At 42.7% G+C, this 24,835-nt stretch overlaps 1 protein-coding gene across 1 annotated transcript in view; it reads right to left on the reverse strand.

The window, feature by feature from the left end:
• ADAMTS12 (ADAM metallopeptidase with thrombospondin type 1 motif 12) overlaps positions 1-24,835 on the reverse strand; it is a 609,414-nt gene that overhangs the window by 196,281 nt on the left and 388,298 nt on the right. The window contains exons 9-12 of the mRNA XM_073543900.1: positions 21,091-21,240; positions 17,002-17,145; positions 15,857-16,001; positions 5,507-5,599 (exon numbers count right to left, since the gene is read on the reverse strand). Of these exons, the coding sequence (XP_073400001.1) occupies positions 5,507-5,599; positions 15,857-16,001; positions 17,002-17,145; positions 21,091-21,240 (532 nt within the window). The remainder of the gene's footprint in view (positions 1-5,506; positions 5,600-15,856; positions 16,002-17,001; positions 17,146-21,090; positions 21,241-24,835) is intronic.

A 24,835-nucleotide genomic window follows, 5' to 3' on the forward strand; every position in this document is an offset into this window, starting at 1 on the left:
TAACATTGGATCCACCTATCCAATCAATCCAGTCGATGTCACAGGTGACCCTTCTTCCCCTCCCTTCATAATGGCCTAGGTTTGAACTTGAGGAACATCAATCTTGTGCAAGCCTCGATCCACCAGGGTCTTCTTTACTGTTATCTTGATTGTATCAAGCCATCGGGTTGCTGGTCTTCCTCTTTGCCTTGCTCCTTCTATTCTTCTGACCATGATGTTCTTCTTCAGAGATTGCTCTCTCTGTATGATGTGTCTGCAAGTCGTAGCTTGGTGATCCTTGCTTCCAGTGACATGTCTGGCTTGATTTATTCCAAAATTGATTTGTTTGTTCTTCTTGCCATCCATGGTATTGATAAAATCCTTCTACAGCACCACATATCAAAGGCATTGATTCATATTTTGTCTTGTTTCTTTGTCGTCCAGGTTTACCACAGAGAAGATGCAATTATGTTTGAGCCGTGTCTTCGTCATCAGTGAAATGTTCCTCGATTTAAAGATCTTGTCCAGTGACTTCATTGTTGATTTGCTCATAGCTATTCTCCTACTGATGTCAAGTTTTATTGCTTCATCTTGAGAGATCATCAATCTGAATAGGTTGAAGTCCTTTACAACTTCCTCAGGCTTTCTTTTATCCGTGTCCAGTGATGTAAGTCGGTTGTGCAGACCGTCCCAAAAAACTTCATGTATGTTGATCAAATCAAAGTTGGAAACGGCCTGTTGTCTAGTCCGATTGTGCAGCGTGACTTTAATCCTTGCTGTCATAAGTTCATGATCAGTTCCAAAGTCAGCTTCTGGCCTTGTTTTCACGGTAACGATAGACGACCTCCAAACACACATGTAGTCAATCTGATTCTTATAGGCTCCATTCAGTGATGGAAGAAGGTGTTATTGATGGGCAGTTGATTTTTCATACAAAATGTGATGCTAGTCACTACTTATGGACTTTCCGTGAGACAAGATAGTCAAAAGTCTGGGGTCAGTACCAAGAGAGCTCGTAATAGACAAAGGTAAAAGACAAAAGTGTAGTCAGGTCACAATCCGAGGTCAGAGTATCAGGAAGGTAGCGGATCAATACAAAGGGGTAAGTCAAAGGGACGGTCAATGGTAAATCCACAGAAGAAACACACACACCTTGTAAGCAAGGCTACAATTTGCAATGGTCTGAACATTGTCAGAGTGTTAAATAGCCTTGCAATCACCAAGAATCGATGACATCTGGAGGAGATCAGACCCAGTCAGATAGAACGACTGAGTTGTCATTCACAATATTTACAAATTGGGTAATTGAGCTGTCATTTACAAACCTGACAGCTCAGCAAGCCCTTGATCCCATAGGGTGACATAAGGGTCATTCACAACGTCCATAGGACACCGTGACTGGTCGAATCATGACACAAAAGTCAATGAAATGTCTTCCAGCCTCGTTTCATTCACCAAATCCAAAGTTGCCAACCACGTTTCCATGTTTGCCATGGTCTTCTTTGGCATTCAAGTCTCCCATGATATTGAATAAGTCTTGTTTTAGCATCTCATCAATTTCCTTTTAACATAGTAACATAGCAACATAGTTATTAAGGTGGAAGGAAGACTAAGTCCATCTAGTTCAACCCATATCCTATCCTAACTTGCCCTAACATGTTGATCCAGAGGAAGGCAAAAAAACCCATGTGGCAAACAGTAAGCTTCACATTGGGGAAAAAAATTCCTTCCCAACTCCACATACGGCAATCAGACTAGCTCCCTGGTTCAACACAATATCAAGGAAACTAGTGTATATACCCTGTAATATTAAACTTTTCAAGAAAGGCATCCAGTTCCTTCTTAAATTTTATTAGGGAATCACTCATTACAACATCATATGGCAGAGAGTTCCATAGTATCACTGCTCTTACAGTAAAGAATCTGCATCTGTGAGTATGCTTAAACCTTCTTTCCTCCAGACGTAGAGGATGCCCCCTTGTCCCCGTCACAAGTCTAAGAGTGATCATTAGAAAGGTCTTTGTATTGTCCCCGCATATATTTATACATTGTAATAAGATCACCCCTAAGCCTTCGATTTCCCAAACTAAATAACCCCAAGTGTAATAACCTATCTTGGTATTGCAGACCCCCCAGTTCCCTAATAACCTTGGTCGCTCTTCTCTGCACCCGCTCCAGTTCAGCTATGTCTTTCTTATACACCGGAGACCAGAACTGTACACCGTATTCTAAGCATGGTCGCACTAGTGACTTATATAGAGGTAAAATTATGTTCTCCTCATGAGCATCTATGCCTCTTTTAATGCGTCCCATTATTTTATTTGCCTTGGCAGCAGCTGCCTGACACTGGCCACTAAATGTGAGTTTGTTGTCCACCCATACACCCAGGTCTTTTTCAGTGACAGTTTTGCTCAGTGTTTTACAATTAAGCACATAATTATACATCTTGTTCATTCTACCCAAGTGCATGACCTTACATTTATCCCCATTAAAGCTCATTTGCCATTTATCAACCCAAGCTTCTAGTTTACATAAATCCTCCTGTAATATAAAATTGTCCTCCTCTGTATTGATTACCCTGCAGAGTTTAGTGTCATCTGCAAATATTGAAATTCTACTCTCTATGCCCCCTACAAGGTAATTAATAAATATGTTAAAAAGAAGCCGGCCTAAAACTGACCCCTGTGGTACCCCACTGCTAACCGTCACCCAGTCCGAGTGTGCTCCATTAATAACCACCCTTTGTTTCCTATCCCTGAGCCAGCTCTTAACCCACCTACGCATATTTTCCCCTATCCCTATTGTTCTCATTTTATGTATCAACCTTTTGTGTGGCACCGTATCAAAAGCTTTTGAAAAGTCCATGTACACCACGTCCACTGCATTCCCTTGGTCCGGTCCTGAACTTACCTCTTCATAAAAACTTATCAGATTAGTCTGACAGGAACGGTCCCTTGTAAACCCTGTTGATATTGGGTCATGAGGTTATTCTTCTCCAGATACTCCAGTATAGTATCGCTTAGAAAACCCTCCAGGATTTTACCCACAGTTGAGGCTAAACTTACTGGCCTATAATTTCCAACTTCAGTTTTTGTCCCCATTTTGAATATTGGCACCACATTTGCTATACGCCAGTCCTGTGGTACAGACCCTGTTATTATGGAATCTTTAAAGATTAAAAATAGTGGTCTATCTATGACAGTGCTTAATTCCTGCAGTACTCGGGGGTGTATCCCATCCGGGCCCGGGGATTTGTCAATTTTAGTGATTTTTAGACGCCGCCGTACTTCCTGCTGGGTTAAGCAGGTGACATTTAATGGAGAATTTTTATGCCTGATCATGTTATCCGTCATGGGATTTTCTTGTGTAAATACTGTTGAAAAAAAGTCATTTAGCATATTGGCTTTTTCCTCATCCTCATCCACCATTTCACCCAGACCATTTTTTAATCATAGAATAGTTCATCATCCTCCTCTTTGGCTTATGTTGTTGGTGAGTAGACTTGTATACCTGTGACATGGGTTGGAGCTGCTTGTAGTTGTATCGATATGACTATCACTGACTGCATTGTACTTCAGGACAGAGACGGACAGTCTTCAGTTGAGAATAAAAGTGACACCATTTCGTTTTTGGTTACCGTAGCCAGAATAGTAGACCCAATGTTCGCTTGACTGGAAATATCTGGATTGAGTCCATCTTAATTTGCTAATTCTGAGTAAGTCGAGACATTTCTGTCCATTTCAGCTTTGGCGATGACCAGTTTGAGATGATAGTTTCATTTCATTTGTACAATGTCATACACTTGCTCTCAGCTCTATAACAGACTTGACGCCATGCTCCACATTGCATTTCCTCAAATTTTTTGGTGTGAATACCTCTCAATTAGTGACTTATTATTGATTTAAGACACACTCATCAAACGATTTGCACCTTTTTTCCCCCCAAGTCCTCTTTTTGTACTTTAGTTTTCTGATTTTTACATCGTTGAAGCTTGTCTGGAAGCTTTAGACTAATTCATGAAAAGTAGCTTTTTTGCAAAGGCCGCTAAATTTGGCCAGCTCTACGGGTGATTTTATGCTCGTCGGCTATTTTACAGCATTTTTTTGTGAATCATGTCACTTTTCCTTCTACGAAGTCTCAAAAACAGTTGAAGACAAAAATAGAGACAATTCTCGGCATTAATCGCATGCGCCATTTCGATGAATTTGGCACCAAAAAATCTCACCAAAAAACCACAAGTCAAAAAAAAAAAAAGAAAAAGTGACTTAGAAAAAAACATAAATAATAAATTGGGGCCTTTATAAAGAAGTTCACTTGTTTAATCAGTAAAGCTATCCTGACTTTTTCTTTCCATTCTGGTGGATGTCCACCATTGTCCTATTATTTACAGATGTGTCAAGAATTGTACAAACCTGCTTTACTCCATCACGATGTTCCATCACGAGACCACCACCCCCTACATCTCCAATGTGAGCACTTGCGGCTCGTTACCTTTACTGCTTCTTGGACGGAGTGGTTTTGCTAACAAACTATTATAAGACAATTCTGAAAATGCCAATATTGCTCAGACTTCGCGTAATAATGTCTCCGGTACTGAATGAGAAGGCAGAGTAACGTGGGTTTGTGATATCTGCAGTCGATGCCCTATCTCGTCGCTCAGCATAATTATGATCTCTGTAATATGCCGTTACCAAGGTTCCTCCTGGAGAAAATTGATTTTTTAATACCCAGTGGTGAGAGCGGTCCCACGTCTCTTAGGCCATCTACATATAAAGGGCATAAAATGTAAATAAGAAAAGCAGGTATGCAAATTAGCTTTCTCACAGACTAAAGTAGAGCCATTTATTGGAGATAGCTACGATGTAAGTCAATGTCCAGCTATTTAAAGGGGACCCATCACTTGCCATAAATATGGAATTTTTCCTCCCTGGTATAAATGTCGCTGTTCTCCTGAATCCGGTGTTATTTTTCTTTTTTTTCTGTGCCTCTCTGTTCCTGAGATATAGCCCCTTATTTCCTGTATTGGAATCTAGACTTGTTAGGCAACTGGGCGTGGTCTGCTTCCTTGTGGGTGTCATCCTGAGGGCCACAAAGAGTAGGAGGCCATATCTCACAAACGGTGAGGCCCAGGAAGAAAAGAAAAGCAACACCAGATTCAGGAGAACAGCAACATTCACGCTAGGTTAAGAAAAAATACATATTTATTTAATGGGCCTCCAATATGTGGCTCACTCTTCAGGAAGATAGAAAATTTGCTTTCTTATTTTTCTCCCATAAAGGATTGCCAAGAAGACTCCATAATTCACTGATCTACTTAAGGCGATCAATTCCCCTTTCCCCAAAAATAAATGCAAAAAAGCAAAGCAGCGGTGGGGCAATACACAACCTGACCTTTAGACAAGTGAAGCACCATTTCTGGAAGAAGGCAGATATATTTTATAATGTTTTTCTTAATCTCATATAACACAAGGACTTTTGTACGTAGGAGCTATAAACACTTACGTTGGTGCAAATAATTAAAAAATACCTTATTTTCCCCACATCTGGTCCCATCTGCTGTAGCGTCAAGTTTGGATCTGCATGAATCCCTTACTGCACACCACAAGGTCTGGCACACATTCTGCAAAAATTAAAAATGGAGGCAAACCATTAGATATTGGCCTAATACTAATTAGCACTGTACTATCTTGTACTGTAACTTTGCATGGGCTTGTCATAAGTTTCCAGAGAAGAAGAATCTGCAAGTTTGAAGACCCCCATGCAACTCCATGGTACAGGCATGTAATGATTAATATGCTAATTTCCTCGTCATTACTTCCATTTTTGTCTGACAAGACAGCGGGGGTGGAGCTTTACTTTCCTGCAGGAAGAACTGCAGGGGCGGGAACTTTCTGCAGAAAGATGACTTCCAGACAGACATGGTTAGTGATAGTGGAGATATGATGAGATATGGCTGATCTGCTGATCTCCTGAGACATTAATTTTATATTTTTTTCAATTTTTATGAAAAAACTAGCTGAAGAGTCCGGCGTTGCCTGGGCATAGTAACCAACTGTGGTTAGTTATAACAAATTATTATTATATTGCACATAAAAACATTTCACATCAAATATTCAACACTACAGATTTGCAACACAAATTAACTAAATGATTACCCAAGTATTAATAGTATTTTATTTTCAACTCATTCAAGAGCCTTTTGATAAACAGCATTTTTAGTTTTTCCTTTCGGTGCAAAGATGAACAGATTTTTGGCAGTTCCAACTCTTGAACAGATCACGTAAAGTTGACCATGAGAAAAGCATGGAGATTGCAAATCGATCCCTACTACTTTCAAGGACTGTCCCTGAGCATTGTTAATGGACATTGCAAATAGCAGTTGAACTGGAAACTGGAGATGTTTAAAATAAAAAAACAAATCAGATGGAATGAGTGGAATTCTTGGAATGAAAATGTCCTCTCCTTTGGCACATCCTGTTTCTGAGCTGTGTATCTAACCCTATCCCGTGTGATAATGTCTGCTGAGCTGTGTACCTAATCCTCTCCTGTGTGATACTTTCTGCTGAGCTGTGTATCTAATCCTATCGTGTGTTACTGACGGCTGAGCCGTGTATCTAATCCTATCCTGTGTGATACTGACTGCAGAGCCGTGTATCTAATCCTATCCTGTGTGATACTGACTGCTGAGCCGTGTATCTAATCCTATCCTGTGTGATCCTGACTGCTGAGCCGTATATCTAATCCTATCCTATGTGATACTGTGTGATATCTCTCACTTCCTCCTTCGGCCTCACTCAATGGTCTTCTACAGCCACCCACAAAGATGGCCACACACTGGACCTCATCTTCACCCGCCTCTGCTCCCTATCTAACCTCTCTAACTCACCTCTTCCTCTCTCTGACCACAACCTTCTCACATTCTCTTCCCTCTCCACTCCATGTCTACAATCCACACCCCACAAACTTTCACAACCTCGCAGAAATCTTAAACACCTTGACCTACACTCATTCTCTGAATCCCTCCTCCCTCTCACAGATATAAGTTCCTTACACAATGCGGATGACGCTGCTGCTCTATATAACACCACAATAGCTGTAGCTTTGGAATCTGCTGCCCCACTTACACATACCAAAGCTCGCAAAATCAACAGACAGCCCTGGCACACCAGCCTGACCAAAGAACTGAGGCGAGTTTCCAGGGCTGCTGAGCGCAGATGGAAAAGATCCCACTCCAACGAGCACTTCATCGCATTCAAACAGTCCCTCACTACTTTCAAGACCACACTCGCCACAGCTAAACAAACCTACTTCTCATCTCTCATATCCTCCCTGTCTCACAACCCTAAACAGTTATTCAACACCTTCAATTCTCTCCTCCGTCCCCAAGCACCTCCTACCTCCACACTCATCTCAGCTGAAGACTTTGCCTCATTTTTCAAGCAGAAGATTGATAACATCAGAGACAGTTTTGGTCAACAACCCCCAGAGCCCCTCCTCCCGACTTCCCAGCCCTCCACCTCCAAAACCAACTTCTCCACCATTACAGAAGATCGACTCTCCACTCTACTCTCAAGATCACATCTCATCACTTGTGCACTTGACCCGATCCCTTCCCACTTCATCCCAAACCTCACCACAGTCTTCATCCCAACCCTAACCCATCTCTTCAACCTATCACTAACAACTGGTGTTTTCCCCTCAAGCTTTAAACATGCCTCCATCACACCTATCCTCAAAAAGCCCTCTCTTGACCCATCCTCTGTATCTAGCTATCGCCCTATATCACTTCTCCCCTATGCCTCCAAGCTACTGGAACAACACGTCTACCTTGAACTGTCCTCCCATCTCTCTTCTTGCTCCCTCTTCGACCGCTTACAATCTGGCTTCCGGTCACACCACTCCACTGAAACTGCCCTTACTAAGGTCACCAATGACCTCTTAAACGCCAAGAGCAAGCGACACTACTCTGTCCTTCTCCTCCTGGACCTGTCGGCTGCTTTTGACACAGTGGACCATTCCCTATTATTACAGACCCTCTCATCCCTTGGCATCACAGACTTGGCCCTATCCTGGATCTCATCATACCTAACAGACCGGACATTCAGCGTCTCCCACTCACACACCACCTCCTCACCTCGCCCCCTATCTGTCGGAGTCCCACAAGGTTCAGTCCTAGGACCCCTGCTCTTCTCCATTTACACCTTTGGCCTGGGACAGCTCATAGAATCTCCTGGATTTCAGTATCATCTCTATGCTGATGACACACAGATCTACATCTCTGGACCAGATATCACCTCCCTACTAACCAGAATCCCTCAATGTCTGTCCACTATTTCATCCTTCTTCTCTGCTAGATTTCTGAAACTTAACATGGACAAAACAGAATTCATCATTTTTTCCCCATCTCACGTGACCCCCCCAACAAACCTATCCATTAGAGTAAATGGCTGCCCACTCTCCCCAGTCCCACAAGCTCGCTGCCTCGGGGTAATCTTTGACGCTGATCTCTCCTTCAAACCACATATCCAAGCCCTTTCCACTTCCTGCCGACTTCAACTCAAAAATATTTCACGAATCCGTTCATTCCTCAACCAAAAATCTGCAAAAACCCTAGTCCATGCCCTCATAATCTCTCGCCTTGACTACTGCAACCTCCTGCTCTGTGGCCTCCCCTCGAACACTCTCGCACCCCTCCAATCTATTCTAAACTCTGCTGCCCGACTAATCCACCTGTCCCCCCGCTATTCCCCAGCTTCTCCCCTCTGTCAATCCCTTCACTGGCTCCCCATTGCCCAGAGACTCCAGTACAAAACCCTAACCATGACATACAAAGCCATCCACAACCTGTCTCCTCCATACATCTGTGACCTCGTCTCCCGGTACTTTCCTGCACGCAACCTCCGATCCTCACAAGATCTCCTTCTCTACTCCCCTCTTATCTCCTCTTCCCACAATCGCATACAAGATTTCTCTCGCGCATCACCCCTACTCTGGAACTCTCAACCACAACATATCAATCTCTCACCTACCATCGAAACCTTCAAAAAGAGCCTGAAGACCCACCTCTTCCGACAAGCCTATAACCTGCAGTAACCACCGATCGACCAAACCGCTGCATGACCAGCTCTGCCCTCGTCTACTGTATTTTCACCCATCCCTTGTAGATTGTGAGCCTTCGCGGGCAGGGTCCTCTCTCCTCCTGTACCAGTTATGACTTGTATTGTTTAACATTATTGTACTTGTTTTTATTATGTACAGTCATGGCCAAAAGTATTGACACCCCTGCAATTATGTCAGATAATACTCAGTTTCTTCCTGAAAATGATTGCAAACACAAATTCTTTGGTATTATTATCTTCATTTAATTTGTCTTAAATGAAAAAACACAAAAAGAATTGTCCTAAAGCCAAATTGGATATAATTCCACACCAAACATAACAAAGAGGGTGGACAAAAGTATTGGCACTGTTTGAAAAATCATGTGATGCTTCTCTAATTTATGTAATTAACAGCACCTGTAACTTACCTGTGGCACCTAACAGGTGTTGGCAATAACTAAATCACACTTGCAGCCAGTTAACATGGATTAAAGTTAACTCAACCTCTGTCCTGTGTCCTTGTGTGTACCACATTGAGCATGGAGAAAAGAAAGAAGACCAAAGAACTGTCTGAGAACTTGAGAAACCAAATTGTGAGGAAGCATAAGCAATTTCAAGGCTACAAGTCCATCTCCAAAGACCTGAATGTTCCTGTGTCTACCGTGCACAGTGTCATCAAGAAGTTTAAAGCCCATGGCAATGTGGCTAACCTCCCTAGATGTGGACGGAAAAGAAAAATTGACAAGAGATTTCAACGCAAGATTGTGCGGATGTTGGATAAAGAACCTCCACTAACATCCAAACAAGTTCAAGCTGCCCTGCAGTCCGAGGGTACAATGGTGTCAACCCGTACTATCCGTCGGCGTCTGAATGAAAAGGGACTGTATGGTAGGAGACCCAGAAAGACTCCACTTCTTACCCCGAGACATAAAAAAGCCAGGCTGGAGTTTGCCAAAACTTACCTGAAAAAGCCTAAAACATTTTGGAAGAATTTTCTCTGGTCAGATGAGACAAAAGTAGAGCTTTTAGGGCAAAAGCATCAACATAGAGTTTACAGGAGAAAAAAAGAGGCATTCAAAGAAAAGTACACAGTCCCTACAGTCAAACATGGCGGAGGTTCCCTGATGTTTTGGAGTTGCTTTGCTGCCTCTGGCACTGGACTGCTTGACCGTGTGCATGGCATTATGAAGTCTGAAGACTACCAACAAATTTTGCAGCATAATGTAGGGCCCAGTGTGAGAAAGCTGGGTCTCCCTCAGAGGTCATGGGTCTTCCAGCAGGACAATGACCCAAAACACACTTCAAAAAGCACTAGAAAATGGTTTGAGAGAAAGCTCTGGAGACTTCTTAGGTGGCCAGCAATGAGTCCAGACCTGAATCCCATAGAACACCTGTGGAGAGATCTAAAAATGGCAGTTTGGAGAAGGCACCCTTCAAATATCAGGGACCTGGAGTAGTTTGCCAAAGAAGAATGGTCTAAAATTCCAGCAGAGCATTGTAAGAAACTCATTGATGTTACCGGAAACGGTTGGTCGCAGTTATTTTGGCTAAAGGTTGTGCAACCAAGTATTAGGCTGAGGGTGCCAATACTTTTGTCCGGCCCATTTTTGGAGTTTTGTGTGAAATGATCAATGTTTTGCTTTTTGCTTCATTCTCTTTTGTGTTTTTTCATTTAAGACAAATTAAATGAAGATAATAATACCAAAGAATTTGTGTTTGCAATCATTTTCAGGAAGAAACTGAATATTATATGACAGAATTGCAGGGGTGTCAATACTTTTGGCCATGACTGTATACCCCTCCTCACATGTAAAGCGCCATGGAATAAATGGCGCTATAACAATAAATAATAATAATAATAATAATAATACTGACTGCTGAGCTGTGTATCTAATCCTATTCTGTGTGATACTGTCTGCTGAGCCGTGTATCTAATCCTCTCCTGTGTGATACTGACTGCTGAGCCATGTGTCTAATCCTATCCTGTGTGATACTGACTGCTGAGCCGTGTATCTAATCCTATCCTGTGTGATACTGACTGCTGAGCCGTGTATCTAATCCTATCCTGTGTGATACTGGGCTCCCCCTGCAGTCTGTGTCAGAGGGTGGTCTGTGTTGGCACGGTAATAAATTGTGTTATTTCCAGCTTTAGAGAAGGACGATAACACCATAAAAATGATAAGAATAATAGGCAAAATTGTTTGGTGAATTGGAACGCGCGGGGTTAAAATTTCGCCTCACAACATAGCCTATGACGCTCTTGGGGTCCAGACGTGTGACTGTGCCAAATTTTGTGGCTGTAGCTGCGACAGTGCGGATGCCAGTCCCGGACATACACACACACATACACACATACATACACACACACACACACACATTGAGCTTTATATATTAGATAGAGTTGAGGACCCCCTACTGTAAATTACCAATAGATAGTCCTCATTGAAATGTATAGTTGAAGCTCAGGTTTAAGCCGGCAGCCAGGGCACCTGAATGCTGTATTTCTGTCATCTTCGTGTACTACTAGGGTCAGTGATCACAGGACTGCTCACGAGATCACAAGATTCCGGTATTTTAAGGTTGTGAAGTGACAAGACCCATTGGAATAGGACTGGTCACGGTTATAAAAAAAAAAAAGTGTATCATAAAAATTCAATATACAAAGTAAGTCAACAAATACTGTAGTCTTGTTGATCTTTGAGTGACAGTTCGACAATAAAAATAAAAAAGGAGGAAAAAAAAAGCCAAAACAAAAATAAATAGTTTCAGCAAAAATAATTGACCATCGCCAATTACTGTTGCAAATCTAACCTGAACAAATTATCTATATATATATATATATATATATATATATATATATATATATACTTACCTTGTAATGTCTTCACATCCTGTTCTGTCCAGATGTGTCCGGATCCCAGAATTCCAAGCGGAGGAAGTTCACCGACCGCCATATTGGGACACCCAAGTGATGGGTGTCTCAATATGGAAAATGTTGCTGGTACCAACCTATTGCGCAGTACCACCAGCGGAACACCATCGCACCACACACACACTGTATATGCCGTACGCACCACACACACACACACACACACTGTATACACCGTATGCACCACACACATATACACACTGTATATGCTGTGCAGACAAGGGGGAGAGCACATGAGGTACACAGGTCAAAAAAGAGATGACATGAGAGGAGAAGACAGCAGATGGGGGAGAGAGACAGAGCACAGGGGGGAGACAGCTCAAACAGGACAGCACATTAAGGGAGAACACAGCACGGGGAAGGAGAGAGACAGCAGACATGGGGGATAACACATGGGGTAGACAGGTCAAAGAAGAGATGACATGAGAGGAGAAGACAGCAGATGGGGGAGAAAGAAAGCACAAAGGGGTGAGAGAGACAGAGCACAGGGGGGGAGACAGCTCAAACGGGACAGCACATGAAGGGAGAACACAGCACGGGGAAGGAGAGAGACAGCAGACATGGGGGATAACACATGGGGTAGACAGGTCAAAGAAGAGATGACATGAGAGGAGAAGACAGCAGATGGGGGAGAAAGAAAGCACAAAGGGGTGAGAGAGACAGAGCACAGGGGGGAGACAGCTCAAACGGGACAGCACATGAAGGGAGAACACAGCACGGGGAAGGAGAGAGACAGCAGACATGGGGGATAACACATGGGGTAGACAGGTCAAAGAAGAGATGACATGAGAGGAGAAGACAGCAGATGGGGGAGAAAGAAAGCACAAAGGGGTGAGAGAGACAGAGCACAGGGGGGGACAACTCAAACGGGACAGCAGATAAGGGGAGAACACAGCACAGGAAGGAGAGAGACAGCAGACAAGGGGGAGAGCACATGGGGTAGACAGGTCAAAAAAGAGAGCACAGACGGGAGAAGTCAGCACATGGGGAGAGAGAGAGTGGATAGGTGGGTGAGCACATGGGGGGGAGATTCTCAACGCTGCAAAGCCTGCCCCCATCGTGACATTACCGCCCTCCCGATGCGATAGCATCAGGCCTCCATCTAGTTAAAAATGTCACAAAAATAACACCCAATAAATAAACAAGCTATAGCCGGTCACCTAACACATACTAAAAAGTCCAAAATATCCCGGACCTCATTACAGAACTTATACATTCGTACAAAAAAGGTGACGAGTATATGATTGCAAGGTGTCAGCGACCACAGCTCCAAAAACTTTACAACCAAACCTATTTCTCAGTATCAGCGGAGGTCCCAGTAGACAGATCACTAAGTGATCATTCATTCATCACCTTCCCTGTGGGTAAGTTATGGCACATACGGTATGTTGTGTAGAAGACGACCCCTTTTAAAGACGAAAATATTGACATTATTTCAATCAGTCCTGTGTACTCTCCACATTTCTTATTATTACATTCATGGCTGCCATAAAAGACGTGAGCCACTGTGCGGTATCATTTATTAATCCATTTACGGTATTATTTCATTACATTTATCAGTGAAGCTCTTTGTATAGTATAATTTAAGGCTGCGTTTTGGCCACATTTTGGCGTCGTATCCCAGTACATGTGAAATTAAGTTTGCATACACCAGATTAGATCAATTCGTGTATTGTTTGCTTCGCCGTCTCACTTTTTCCAGGAAATCTCGATTAATAATGTACGAGGACACCAGGCTTGTTGGTATTAGGAACCTCATCCATAACGGCTGCATTACTATGACGCTAGTTAATCATTATCTCGTGTATCGGGGACTACATATGTTTTCATTATTGTGATTATTTGCCAGGGTTCACGTCTCTAATGGTCGCGCTAATAAGTATGGAAAGCCGCTAATCTGATTACATTAAATGGCGGGAGCACTGTAAGATGCATATTACACGTATTACAGCACCGCGACCCCCGACAAACCTTTCAGCCAACCTCATCTGGCCTCGGCTAGTTTTTTTTCGAGAAATGTGATAATGAGAAGTAGATGTGTAAGATGAATATTTACAACCTGGAAATCCAGCAAACGGGGCGAAACGTGACAATCTGAGGAAGAGAGGATTCACCGGTGGGAAACGGGATCTCATACATTATTAGCCCCTATAAGTCCAGCCCGGTGTAGGGGACTATGGGACAATCACAAGTCACTGGGGTCGTGACCGGTATTCTAATAAATAGCCACATGATAATAAATAAGTGAATGAGTCTGAAAGAGCAAAAATCTCTCAAAAATGGTCATTCTTGCTTGATCTTCTATTTTTGACTGTTTTGGCAGCAGACTTTCCTGAACACGTGTGAGTTTTGTAAAAAAAAAAAAAAAAATAACTAAATTAAAAAATGGGTGAAATTACAAATTTTCTTTTTTTTTGGAAATTATGATCAATTTCTTAGTTATTTCTCATTAATTTGGTTGTAGTATGAGAAAGGACATTAGAAATGTACCATCACCGCACGCCTGCTCCTTGTAGAGAATTATCATGTATGCCCAACCTGTAGCTCGGGAGCCACATGTGACTCGCAGGCCCGTGATGTGTGGCTTGTGTGTAGCCTGCACAGAAGAGCAAATCTGAATGGGGGTAAAATAAGGAACCCTGGCGCTCGGTACACTGCCTTGGTGTGATTCAGTGGAAAAGCTTTGGGGGGGCTCTGGATGTCACTAATGTGTGTGAGGCAGGAGATGGATGTGCCTCGCGACCTTCTCTCAGAGCTGAATGTTGCTATCAAGGTCAGAAAGGTTGAGGACCTCCGATATATACTGTGGTGAGATAGTGTTACTCATCTCTCCAGATCCAGCGCTGCGTCGCTTCTCTTCTCCAGACTGTCCCATGTATTCTCTGGCACATTGGGTTGCCACAGACATGCTGCCGAGTCATTTAAGCACGGCTTAGGAAAAAAGGATGCTGCCTGAGAATTCAAGTACTTAGAGTTCTGCTACTTTATTGTTCTAGCCCAACTTCATCTGCTCTCCGTTATTATGAATCTGCTGTTCCAGCTCTGCTTTGTCTGATCTGGTGAATGGCTCTGCTGCTCCAGACAGTTAGATCCAGGCCCCACTTCAACAACCCCACTATACCAGCTGTCTAACATCACATCTGCACATTAACAAGACCAACATTCCATATCAGCTACATCAGGTTTCCGCTACCACCACAAGGCTGCTCCAGCTCATACACACCTGGTCTCCTCCGTTAGAACTCCACTGTTCCAGTTCTGCTACATACAGTCTTCTCTACTCCAGTTTAGCTACACTACAGCAGATCGTTACATGTCCAGTACTGCTACACTACAGACTCATCCACCTGCTGCACCTGCACCTCCTGTCCGTGCTGCTCATCATCTGTACATCCGGACTGAGGTGTTAAGGTTCAAAAATAACTTTTCATCCTAAGGATCCATGATGGTTTGACGATTTACTGTCTAGTCTGTGTTGCGGTACATGAACATGTATATGGGGACACAAGGATGTCTTTGGCAAATAATTATGGGATTTTACCTTTATAGGAACGACTTGCCTACGTCAACGTAAAAAAGGAAACACCGATAAAAGTTTAGGAATTGGGAACTGCAGTCAGGAGCAACCAATGGGGCCCTGGATTGGTGAAAGTACCATTTGTCCAACTGATAGTGTTGCTTGAGGGCCAATTTGGTGATTTAGAAGTTGGCATTGTGTAGCTTTTACACTGCAGACCCCCCGGCTGCCTGTGTCCGACCCTGGGCACTGATTGTAGGGAGAACCAAAGGGTCATATAGAATTCTGCCCACTGTAAATGCCAATCGAATAGAGTGAAGCATACGGACTTACATCCACTAACTGGCAGAAGGTAGCGTTGGGTCCGTACTGGAGCTGGCACTGGTGGTTGACGTCGTACAGAACTCCTGGGGCGATCAGCGGGAGCTTAAAATCCTTCTTTGCAGGTAAGTCATCAAGGCAGGACCCCCATCCGCGACTGAAGAGCAAGAAGAAAACCAAATCAGAAGCCGCGTTATAAAGAATGGATTGTCCAACGAATAAGAAGCTTAGCAACTTTATGATCTATCTACTCTTCTGGAAACCGTCAGCAAGTATGTCCACTGCTGTTTATGGACTTTATTCTTTCGTGTCTGTTTAGTAATTTAGAGAGCAACACAGGATTGTCTGTCCTACATATTGCTCTGCTAATCATTAATATAGGTACACAGGGGTGTACAAAGATGTAAAAAGAACCCAACATTATTTACAATGATAAATCAAACTATCAAACGCTACAACTCCTGCTTTTTGATGGTTTCCAGGAAGCATTAGCAGATTTTTTTTCAGTGCTCTATGGCAGTACCAACACAGTGCTTCTCTTGTCCATGTGGCTGTATCTGGTACTGTAGTGAAGCCCCATCCATGTAAATGGGGCTGAGTTAAGTCCCAGATACAGGCGCGTAGATCCAAAAAGCCGTGTGTTGAAAAATTGAAGTGGAAAAATTCACTGCAGAGTCACTGGAGGTTTGAAAAACTTCTAAAAAGCAAATTAACTTTTTATAATTTGCAACATTTTATATTCATTTTCTTATTATTTCTTTTCCGTTGCAGGGCTCTAAAACTCCTATATACTGTAGATCTAAATGATACCTGCTGTTAGCTGCTGCCGCCACCAGAGGGAGCTGTGTATTGTGTTATTATTGAGTGCGCTGTATAAATGTATACAGGCAGCACTTGTGTGCCATCTAGTGGTGGCTGCTGGCATCCAGAATGTTTTATTTAAATCTATGTCTATACTGGGAGTTTGGAGCTCTGGATCGGAAAAAAACCCCTCAAACTTATAAGGTAATGATCACAGAAATCAGAACAGAATCTTAAAGCTATTTAGATTAAAAAAAAAAGTGCTACACGGGAGGCATAGATTTTATGGCTGCAGGGGTGGGGCACAGGCAGATATTAACAGTATCAAGGTTTAAACTGAATCACAGGTGACTCACTCTAAAAACCGTGTAATATATTCTTTGCTGCAGGGCGACCATGTTAGTGGCGAGGTGTCATACTGCAGCTGACGGGACATTATGTATGGTTGTCCTCCTGAAGATTCACAGTCGTTTCCTTGGCCATCGTGCTGGATTCCAAAACTGGATGAAAGTCAGAAAATCATGAACCTTGTTCACACAAATGTATTATAATTTCAAGATACAGTTTTTTAAAATAAGTAAAATGGGTCTATTAGGGTCATGTGACTATACAATTGAACTCATTTTTTTATTTATTTATTCATTTAATTCCCAAGTTTCCAAGTTGCTCTGAGCTCTCATATGTATACCCCCAACTACTGCTGCATGTTACCTGGTTGTATCTGTCATCACCACACCCCATTTTATACATCATCTCCTGCTATTGGCTGAAGCTGCTCGTCACAAACTTTTTGCTCTGCAGCTTTTGTCTGAAGCTGCTCCTCGCAGACTTCCAGCTTTGCTACTATTGGGTGAAGCTGCTCCTCACAGACTTCCAGCTTTGCTACTATTGGCTGAAGCTGCTCCTCACAAACTTCCAGCTTTGCTACTATTGGGTGAAGCTGCTCCTCACAGACATCCAGCTTTGCTACTATTGGGTGAAGCTGCTCCTCACAGACATCCAGCTTTGCTACTATTGGGTGAAGCTGCTCCTCACAGACTTCCAGCTTTGCTACTATTGGGTGAAGCTGCTCCTTACAAACTTCCAGCTTTGCTACTATTGGGTGAAGCTGCTCCTCACAGACTTCCTGCTTTTTTTCTATTGGCTGATGCTGCTCCTCACAAACTTCCTGATTTGCTGCTATTGGCTGAAGCTGCTCCTCGCAGACTTCGAGCTTTGCTACTATTGGGTGAAGCTGCTCCTCGCAGACTTCCAGCTTTGCTACTATTGGCTGAAGCTGTTCCTCGCAGACTTCCTGCTTTTTTTCTATTAGGTGAAGCTGTTCCTCACAGACTTCCTGCTTTTTTTCTATTGGCTGAAGCCGCTCCTCACAAACTTCCTGATTTGCTGCTATTGGCTGAAGCTGCTCCCACCATCTAATTTACTTTGATATACATCCTGAGTTACACATTACAAATTTAGAAAATGTAAGGGGATAACTCCTCAAAATATCTTTTCAAGTTTTTCACGTCCATAATCAAATGAAGGATATATTTTACTAGACAGAAATATTTCGATGAAAATTTCCATCTTATCTGTGAGATTAGTAACACATTCCTATATTAATACAATTAAAAGCTGATCTAAATATGAAATGATACGATGTGCGGATTTATTAGATTATCCTATTAATGTCCGGAAATATCCGCTATATTTATAGCTGGAGGAAAATGACCGTAACGGTCTATTACACTGATGATAGAGGAACCAAATCAGATAACAGATATATGTTTTCATATAATTTATCAATTAACCAAAGACCATGAAGACCAAGGAGACCTCCAAACAAGTTACAGACAAAGTTGTGGAGAAGTACAAGTCAGGGTTGGTTTGAGCACCATCAAATCCTTTATCATCAGATGGAAAGAACATGGTACCACAACAAACCTGCCCAGTAGGGCCACCCACCAAAACTATCAGCCCGGGCAAGGAAGGCATTAATCACAGAGGCAGCTCGGAGGCCCAAGGTAACCTTGAAGGATCTGCAGAGTTCCCAAGCAGAGACTGAAGTATCTGTCCATAAGACCACAATAAGCCGTACACTCCACAGAGGTGGCCTTTATGGAAGAGTGGTCCCAAAAAAACCTTTTACTTACACACAAACTGTAAGGCTCATTTTGAGTTTTTAGCATATATTTTTACTACCAATTTGCACCTCCCTCCATTTGCTACATCAATAGTGCGCCCTTTTTCTTATATATACACATTAAAAGACGTGGGAGACTCACCAAATTTGTGGAGGAAGGTGCTGTGGTCAGATGAGACCAAAATTAAACTTTTGGCCACCAAGGTAAACTCTGTGTCTGGTGCCAAACCAACACAGCTCATTACCCCAAGAACGCCATCCCCACAGTGAAACATGGTGGCAGCATTATGCTGTGGGGATGTTTTTCAGCAACAGGGACAGGTAAAATAATCTGCGTAGAAGGGAAGATGGATGGTGCGAAATACAGGGATATTCTTGAGCACAACCTATTTCAGTCTGTTAGGGAGTTGAGACTGGGACAGAGGTTCACCTTCCAACAAAATAATGATCCAAAGCACACTGCTAAAGCAACACTCGAGTATTTTAAGGGGAAACATATAAATGTTTTGGAGTGGCCTAGTCACAGCCCAGACCTTAATCCAATGGAGAATCTGTGGTCAGACTTGAAGATTGTTGTTCACCAGAGGAAATATCTAACCTGAAGGAGCTGGAGCAGTTTTGCCTTGAGGAATGAGCAGAAATCACAGCGGCAGGATGTGGAAAGCTCATAGAGACTTACCCAAAATGACTTGCAGCTGTAAAAGAAGGCTCTGCAGAGTACTGACTTTAGGGAGGTGAATAGTTATTCACACTGAAGTTTTCAATTATTTTGTCCTAGTCGCTGTTTGCTTCACAATAAAAAGAAACAAAACCTACAAAAGACAAAATGAAAAAACCCTGCTATAATTAAATAAGTAAAAAGCAAAAGTGCATTTAAATCATACAGAGTTCTTAGTAATACTGTATTTGATCAAACATAGCATAAAAGCTGTCCCACCATCGACAAGGTGACTCTGTGGTAGGACCGCCCCGACCACAGAGTCACCTTGTCGATGGTGGGACAGCTTTTATGCTATGTTTGATCAAATACAGTATTACTAAGAACTCTGTATGATTTAAATGCACTTTTGCTTTTTACTTATTTAATTATAGCAGGGTTTTTTCATTTTGTCTTTTGTAGGTTTTGTATGCTTTTTGGCCATGTAAACATGCATTTATATGCTGCATGTGTACCAACTCAAACCAAGCTCAATTTTTGTGTTTTTTACAATATAAAGAAAACCAAATGTTCACAGTTGTTGACATGTTCTTTACATAAACTGATGAAAACCCTCAAAAAAACTGAATTTCCAGGTTACGAGGTAACAAAACATGAAAAGTGTCAAGGGAGTGAATACTTTTGCAAGCCACTCTATTTATCTATCTACCTATCTTTAGTTAACTGGAGGAGCAGAAATACAATTGATAGGTACTGAAGCCTCCTGGCTATGTACTCAGTTTCTGGAATTGGTAGAAGAAAATAAAGTGAGGCAGCACTCAAATAAAACTATATAAAAAGTGGACACTTTTAATAACCCATGTGGTGACGTTTTGGTCCTATCAAATAACCTTTTTCATGCCAGTAAAAAGAGCTTGTGAAAGGTTTTGTGGTGGGACCAAAACATTGCACGGCTTAATAAAAGTCCACTTTTTACACAATTTTATTTGAGTGCTGCCTCTTTTTATTTAATTTTAGATTTTCCATCCATCCATTTCATCTATTCATACATTCTTATCCATCCAATCCATCCATCCCATCCATTCATCCATCCAACCATCTCATCTATCCATCCAATCCATCACTCCATCCATCCATTCCATCCATTTATCCATCCAACCATCTCATCTATCTATGCATTCTATCCATCCAATCCATCCATCCATCCAATCCTTCCATCCATGCCATCCATCCAATCCATCCATCCATCCCATCCATTTATCCATCCAACCATCTCATCTATCCATCCAATCCATCCACTCCATCCATCCAATCCATCCCATCCATTCATCCAACCAATCCATCCATCCCATCCATCCACCCCATCCATCCATCTCATTCATCCATTCATCCCATCCATCCAATCCATTCATTCCATCCCATCTATCCATCCATCCAATCCATCTCATCAATCCATGTGTTCATCCATTGATCCATCCATCCCATCCATCCATCTCATCCATCAATTTATCCCATCCATCCATCAATCGATCCATCCATCCAGTCAATCCATCGATCCATACTATCCAGTCACCCAACCATCTATCCATCAACCCCATCCATCCATCCAGTCCATCCACCCCATACTTTGAACAATCCATACATCCACCTATCCATCCTTACCTGTGTCCAATCTCATGGGCGATGGTAAACGCCATTGGAAGGCCTGAGTCTTCATTGATGTTGCAGCTCCTGGACGGCTGACACATCCCGGACAGATGGGACAATCCCAGGGTTTCACAGGGGCTGTTTCTACCTGCACAGATATCCTTCCTAAAATAAACAAAAATTGTGAATTAAAAGTTACATAAACAGAAATGATAGATAATAGAATAAAAAAATACCATATACATATATATATATAAAATTAATATAGAAAAATATTTAGAAAAAATGTAAATAAAAATAGAAATATATAGAAAACAGAAAAGACATCACCGTTCTTACGAATTCTGTTAAGAAATGAAACCGGGGCGATTGCTCAGTGATTTATAAATGGGATTAACACTAGCACTTCATATATTCCATGTGTGTAGTTAATAGTATCGATCAGCCGCAGATCTATTGGAATGACTTTCATTTATCAGCATGGCAACACATCGAGGTGCAAGGATGCAAAGCCAGGAGACCTGTGTCATAGAGCATACTTATCCATATGCAGTGGTATCCACTAAATATCACCCGGGACCATAAGTAATAGATATCGCTCAGCTCACAGCAGCATAGATTGATAGGATCCAAAAGAGCAATGCATCAAAATATGTTGTATCCGACATCCTAATGATTAAATATCTAAGAAATCGACCAAACATTTCCATTGTGACCTGTAGTAAGTTAGAAATAATTTGTTGACTTAGTGGGCATGCTTTGTGACATGTGCAGAGGTCACTGTGCAGAGAGGGAGGAGAAGCGCAGCTGTCTATGGTGGATCCAGACATATCCTTCTTCATTGTAACCCTGCCTTTCATAATATTAACCCCTTCTAGACACAAGATGTAATAGTACGCCCGATTTCTGGTCCCTTAGTTTGGGGCGGGTTGAGCCACCATGCCGTGTAGATACTGATTGTGATTTTTCCGTGCGGATCCACAGGTAAAACTGCAGGTAAAGTGACCTGCGGTTTTCCTGCGGATTTGCCTGCGGTTTTCCCCCGGGGGTTTGACACCTGGTGGAGCCATGATGGGGTTTTGACTGCTGGACATTTGTATTGTACTGTATGTACTGGTGAACAGGTACAGATACTGGTGATGTACTGGTATCCAGTAAACAACAACCAGCCAATGTACCTTACCAGCGATTGGCTGGCTGTTGTATAAATCCTGCTTGGATTGGTCAGCTCTCCCTGCCTGCCCAGCCCCCCAGTGCCCAAGACAGAGCGCATGCCTTGTTCTTCCAGTGCTGTGGCCAGAAAATCATGCCTCTTTCATCCATCTGGCCCGCCCTTGTATCTCTGCCTCACTCGCTCCTGAGGACTGAAGCGGTGCAGGCGCCCATGTGCGCGATCCAAGTGGCAGAGAAGATACAAGGGCGGGACAGACAGATGAAAGAGGCGTGTCTTCGGGGCACAGCCCTGCTCTCTCCATACCCGGGACGCCAGCAGCTCATTTGCCCAGTAAGGTGCTCCCTCACAGATCCCCCCACCATATGCGCCGACCGCTCCACAACCGCCGTATAAGGCGACCGCCAACTCCTCCACAACCGCCGTATACGGTAATTGCCTCTGAATGCACGTGCCAAATCACAATCTATGTAGAGGTAATGAGTTACCATACAAGCTGCGGGTCTGCGGAAAGACCCAACACTGCCATCTTGGTACTCCTGTGAAGCTGAGCGACAGGGAACTGCAACTTCCTCAGATACAGCAATACTGTGGTAGTGTGGTATATGGTATAAGCAATCAAACAAGTCCCCTAAGGGAAATAAAAAATTAAATAAAAAATAGAAAATAAATAAAAATTAGAATTAAAAATTCCCCCAATAAAAAATAAATAAAAACTAACAACATATTTCATATTGCTGCACTCAAAAAATCTATTAAAATATAAAATTAAGTAATGAAGTTATTAAGTAACCCAATCGGTAAATGCTGCCATGAGAAAAAAAAATACAAATGCCAGAATTTTGTTTATTGTTGGTTAAAAATAATCTAGCAAAAAATGCAACAAAAATGTATGTACCCCAAAATGATATCAGCAAAATAGGGATTTTTGTGTACTCACCGTAAAATCCTTTTCTCCGTGCCAATCATTGGGGGACACAGCTTGTGTCCCCCAATGAGGTGTAGGAGAAAATGTCAGCTCGTCACACAGAAAGGCAAACCGTCACACAGCTCCACTGATGTAAAAATGAAAATATTATGGGTCTCGGAAAAAAAGCAAAAAAAATACTAAAAAAAAAATGTTGCCACAAGTTTGGCATTGCGTTAATAGCAATGACCTGGAGAAAGTAACAGGATATTTCTACAGAACAATGAATGGCATGAAAGCAAAAACTATTGCAGAATTGCGTCCAATTTCATCATACTTGGACTTTATTTCCAGTACACAGAATGGTAAAGTGAACGGCATCATTAAAATTGCAATTCATAGATGGATGAAATAAAAATGTCATGGATCTTAAAAGAAGGGGAGGAAAAACAAAGATCCAAAAATGGATAATCGCTGGTCTACAAACTGAAAAATGATGTCCACAATACAGGACGCGTCTGCACACCGTGAGGACCACCGCTCAGTGTGAAAGAAAGTGGTAAGCAGAATTATACCGTATTTTTCGCTTTGCAAGATGCACTTTTTTCCCCCAAAACTTGGGGGGAAAATGAGGGTGCGTCTTACAAGGCGTACATGCCTTACCATAGGCCATGATCAGGGGGTGTCCAGCGGTTGCTGGCCAGTCCTGCGAGTGTCTCCGGTGCCCAGTGGTGCTGTGTGTGTGTCCGGCGTTGCCCAGGTGTTATGAATGAGTCACCGAGGAGGAAACCAAAAACAAGCTAAGCCACAGAAAACCAGAGAGGTTGGTAACTAAGTGGATTGCAGACCCCTGATCTTATCCACACAACCAGCAGTAGCCGTGGAGCATACCTACGATGATCCTAGACGCCTCGTCACAGCTGGAGAACTAAATAAGCCTAAAGCAAGAAAAGGGGAAATCTAAACTGCCCCAGAGCAGACCCCAAAGCAATAGACAGCCTCCAAACATGTATTGTCGGTGAGAAAAGATGAAAACACAAACACAGATAGAAAAATAGGCTGAGCAAACGATGGGGCCCACACTAACTAGAAAGGACAGGAAAGGAAAGATGCTGTCTGCAATCACGCACAAAATCCTGCCAAAAAATGTCCAACACTTTCTGATAACAAAAACCCTGAAGTTGCTAGACTTCAATTCCCTATATCAGCACTCTGGTATATTCTGAAGACAGAGCAAATAGAGACCAATCTGATCAGGGACAAAAAGCAAACTGGCATAAAGAGACATAAGAATGGAAATTCAGCATAGCCCCAGCATGGGCTGGCTGACCACAAAAACTGAGTAAACCAGACCAAATCTCATGTGAAAAAATAGGAGAGCACACTTAGCTTGAGAAGGCAGGAACAGAACTGGAAACCAGAGCTTCAGGGCAGGAAAATCACCAGCACAGAATTAGGGAGTCAGCTGTCTTAAATCCAGTCGGAGACTCCTGATGTCCAATCACAGTCCTCCTCCTCAGGTGGCAGGTCTCTGCCATTTAGATCAGCTTCATTACCTACTGTCACCACCAGAGGGAGCCCGGATGGAGAACTCACGACTCCTCTGTCAACACAGCCAGCTCCACCACCCTCACTAGAAGCCAGAGGTAAACCAGAAAAGGAGTTCACAACAGTACCCCCTT

The sequence above is a fragment of the Dendrobates tinctorius genome, unplaced genomic scaffold, assembly GCF_039654945.1.
Source record: "Dendrobates tinctorius isolate UK_male_01 unplaced genomic scaffold, ASM3965494v1 ptg000135l, whole genome shotgun sequence".
NCBI lineage: Eukaryota > Metazoa > Chordata > Amphibia > Anura > Dendrobatidae > Dendrobates > Dendrobates tinctorius.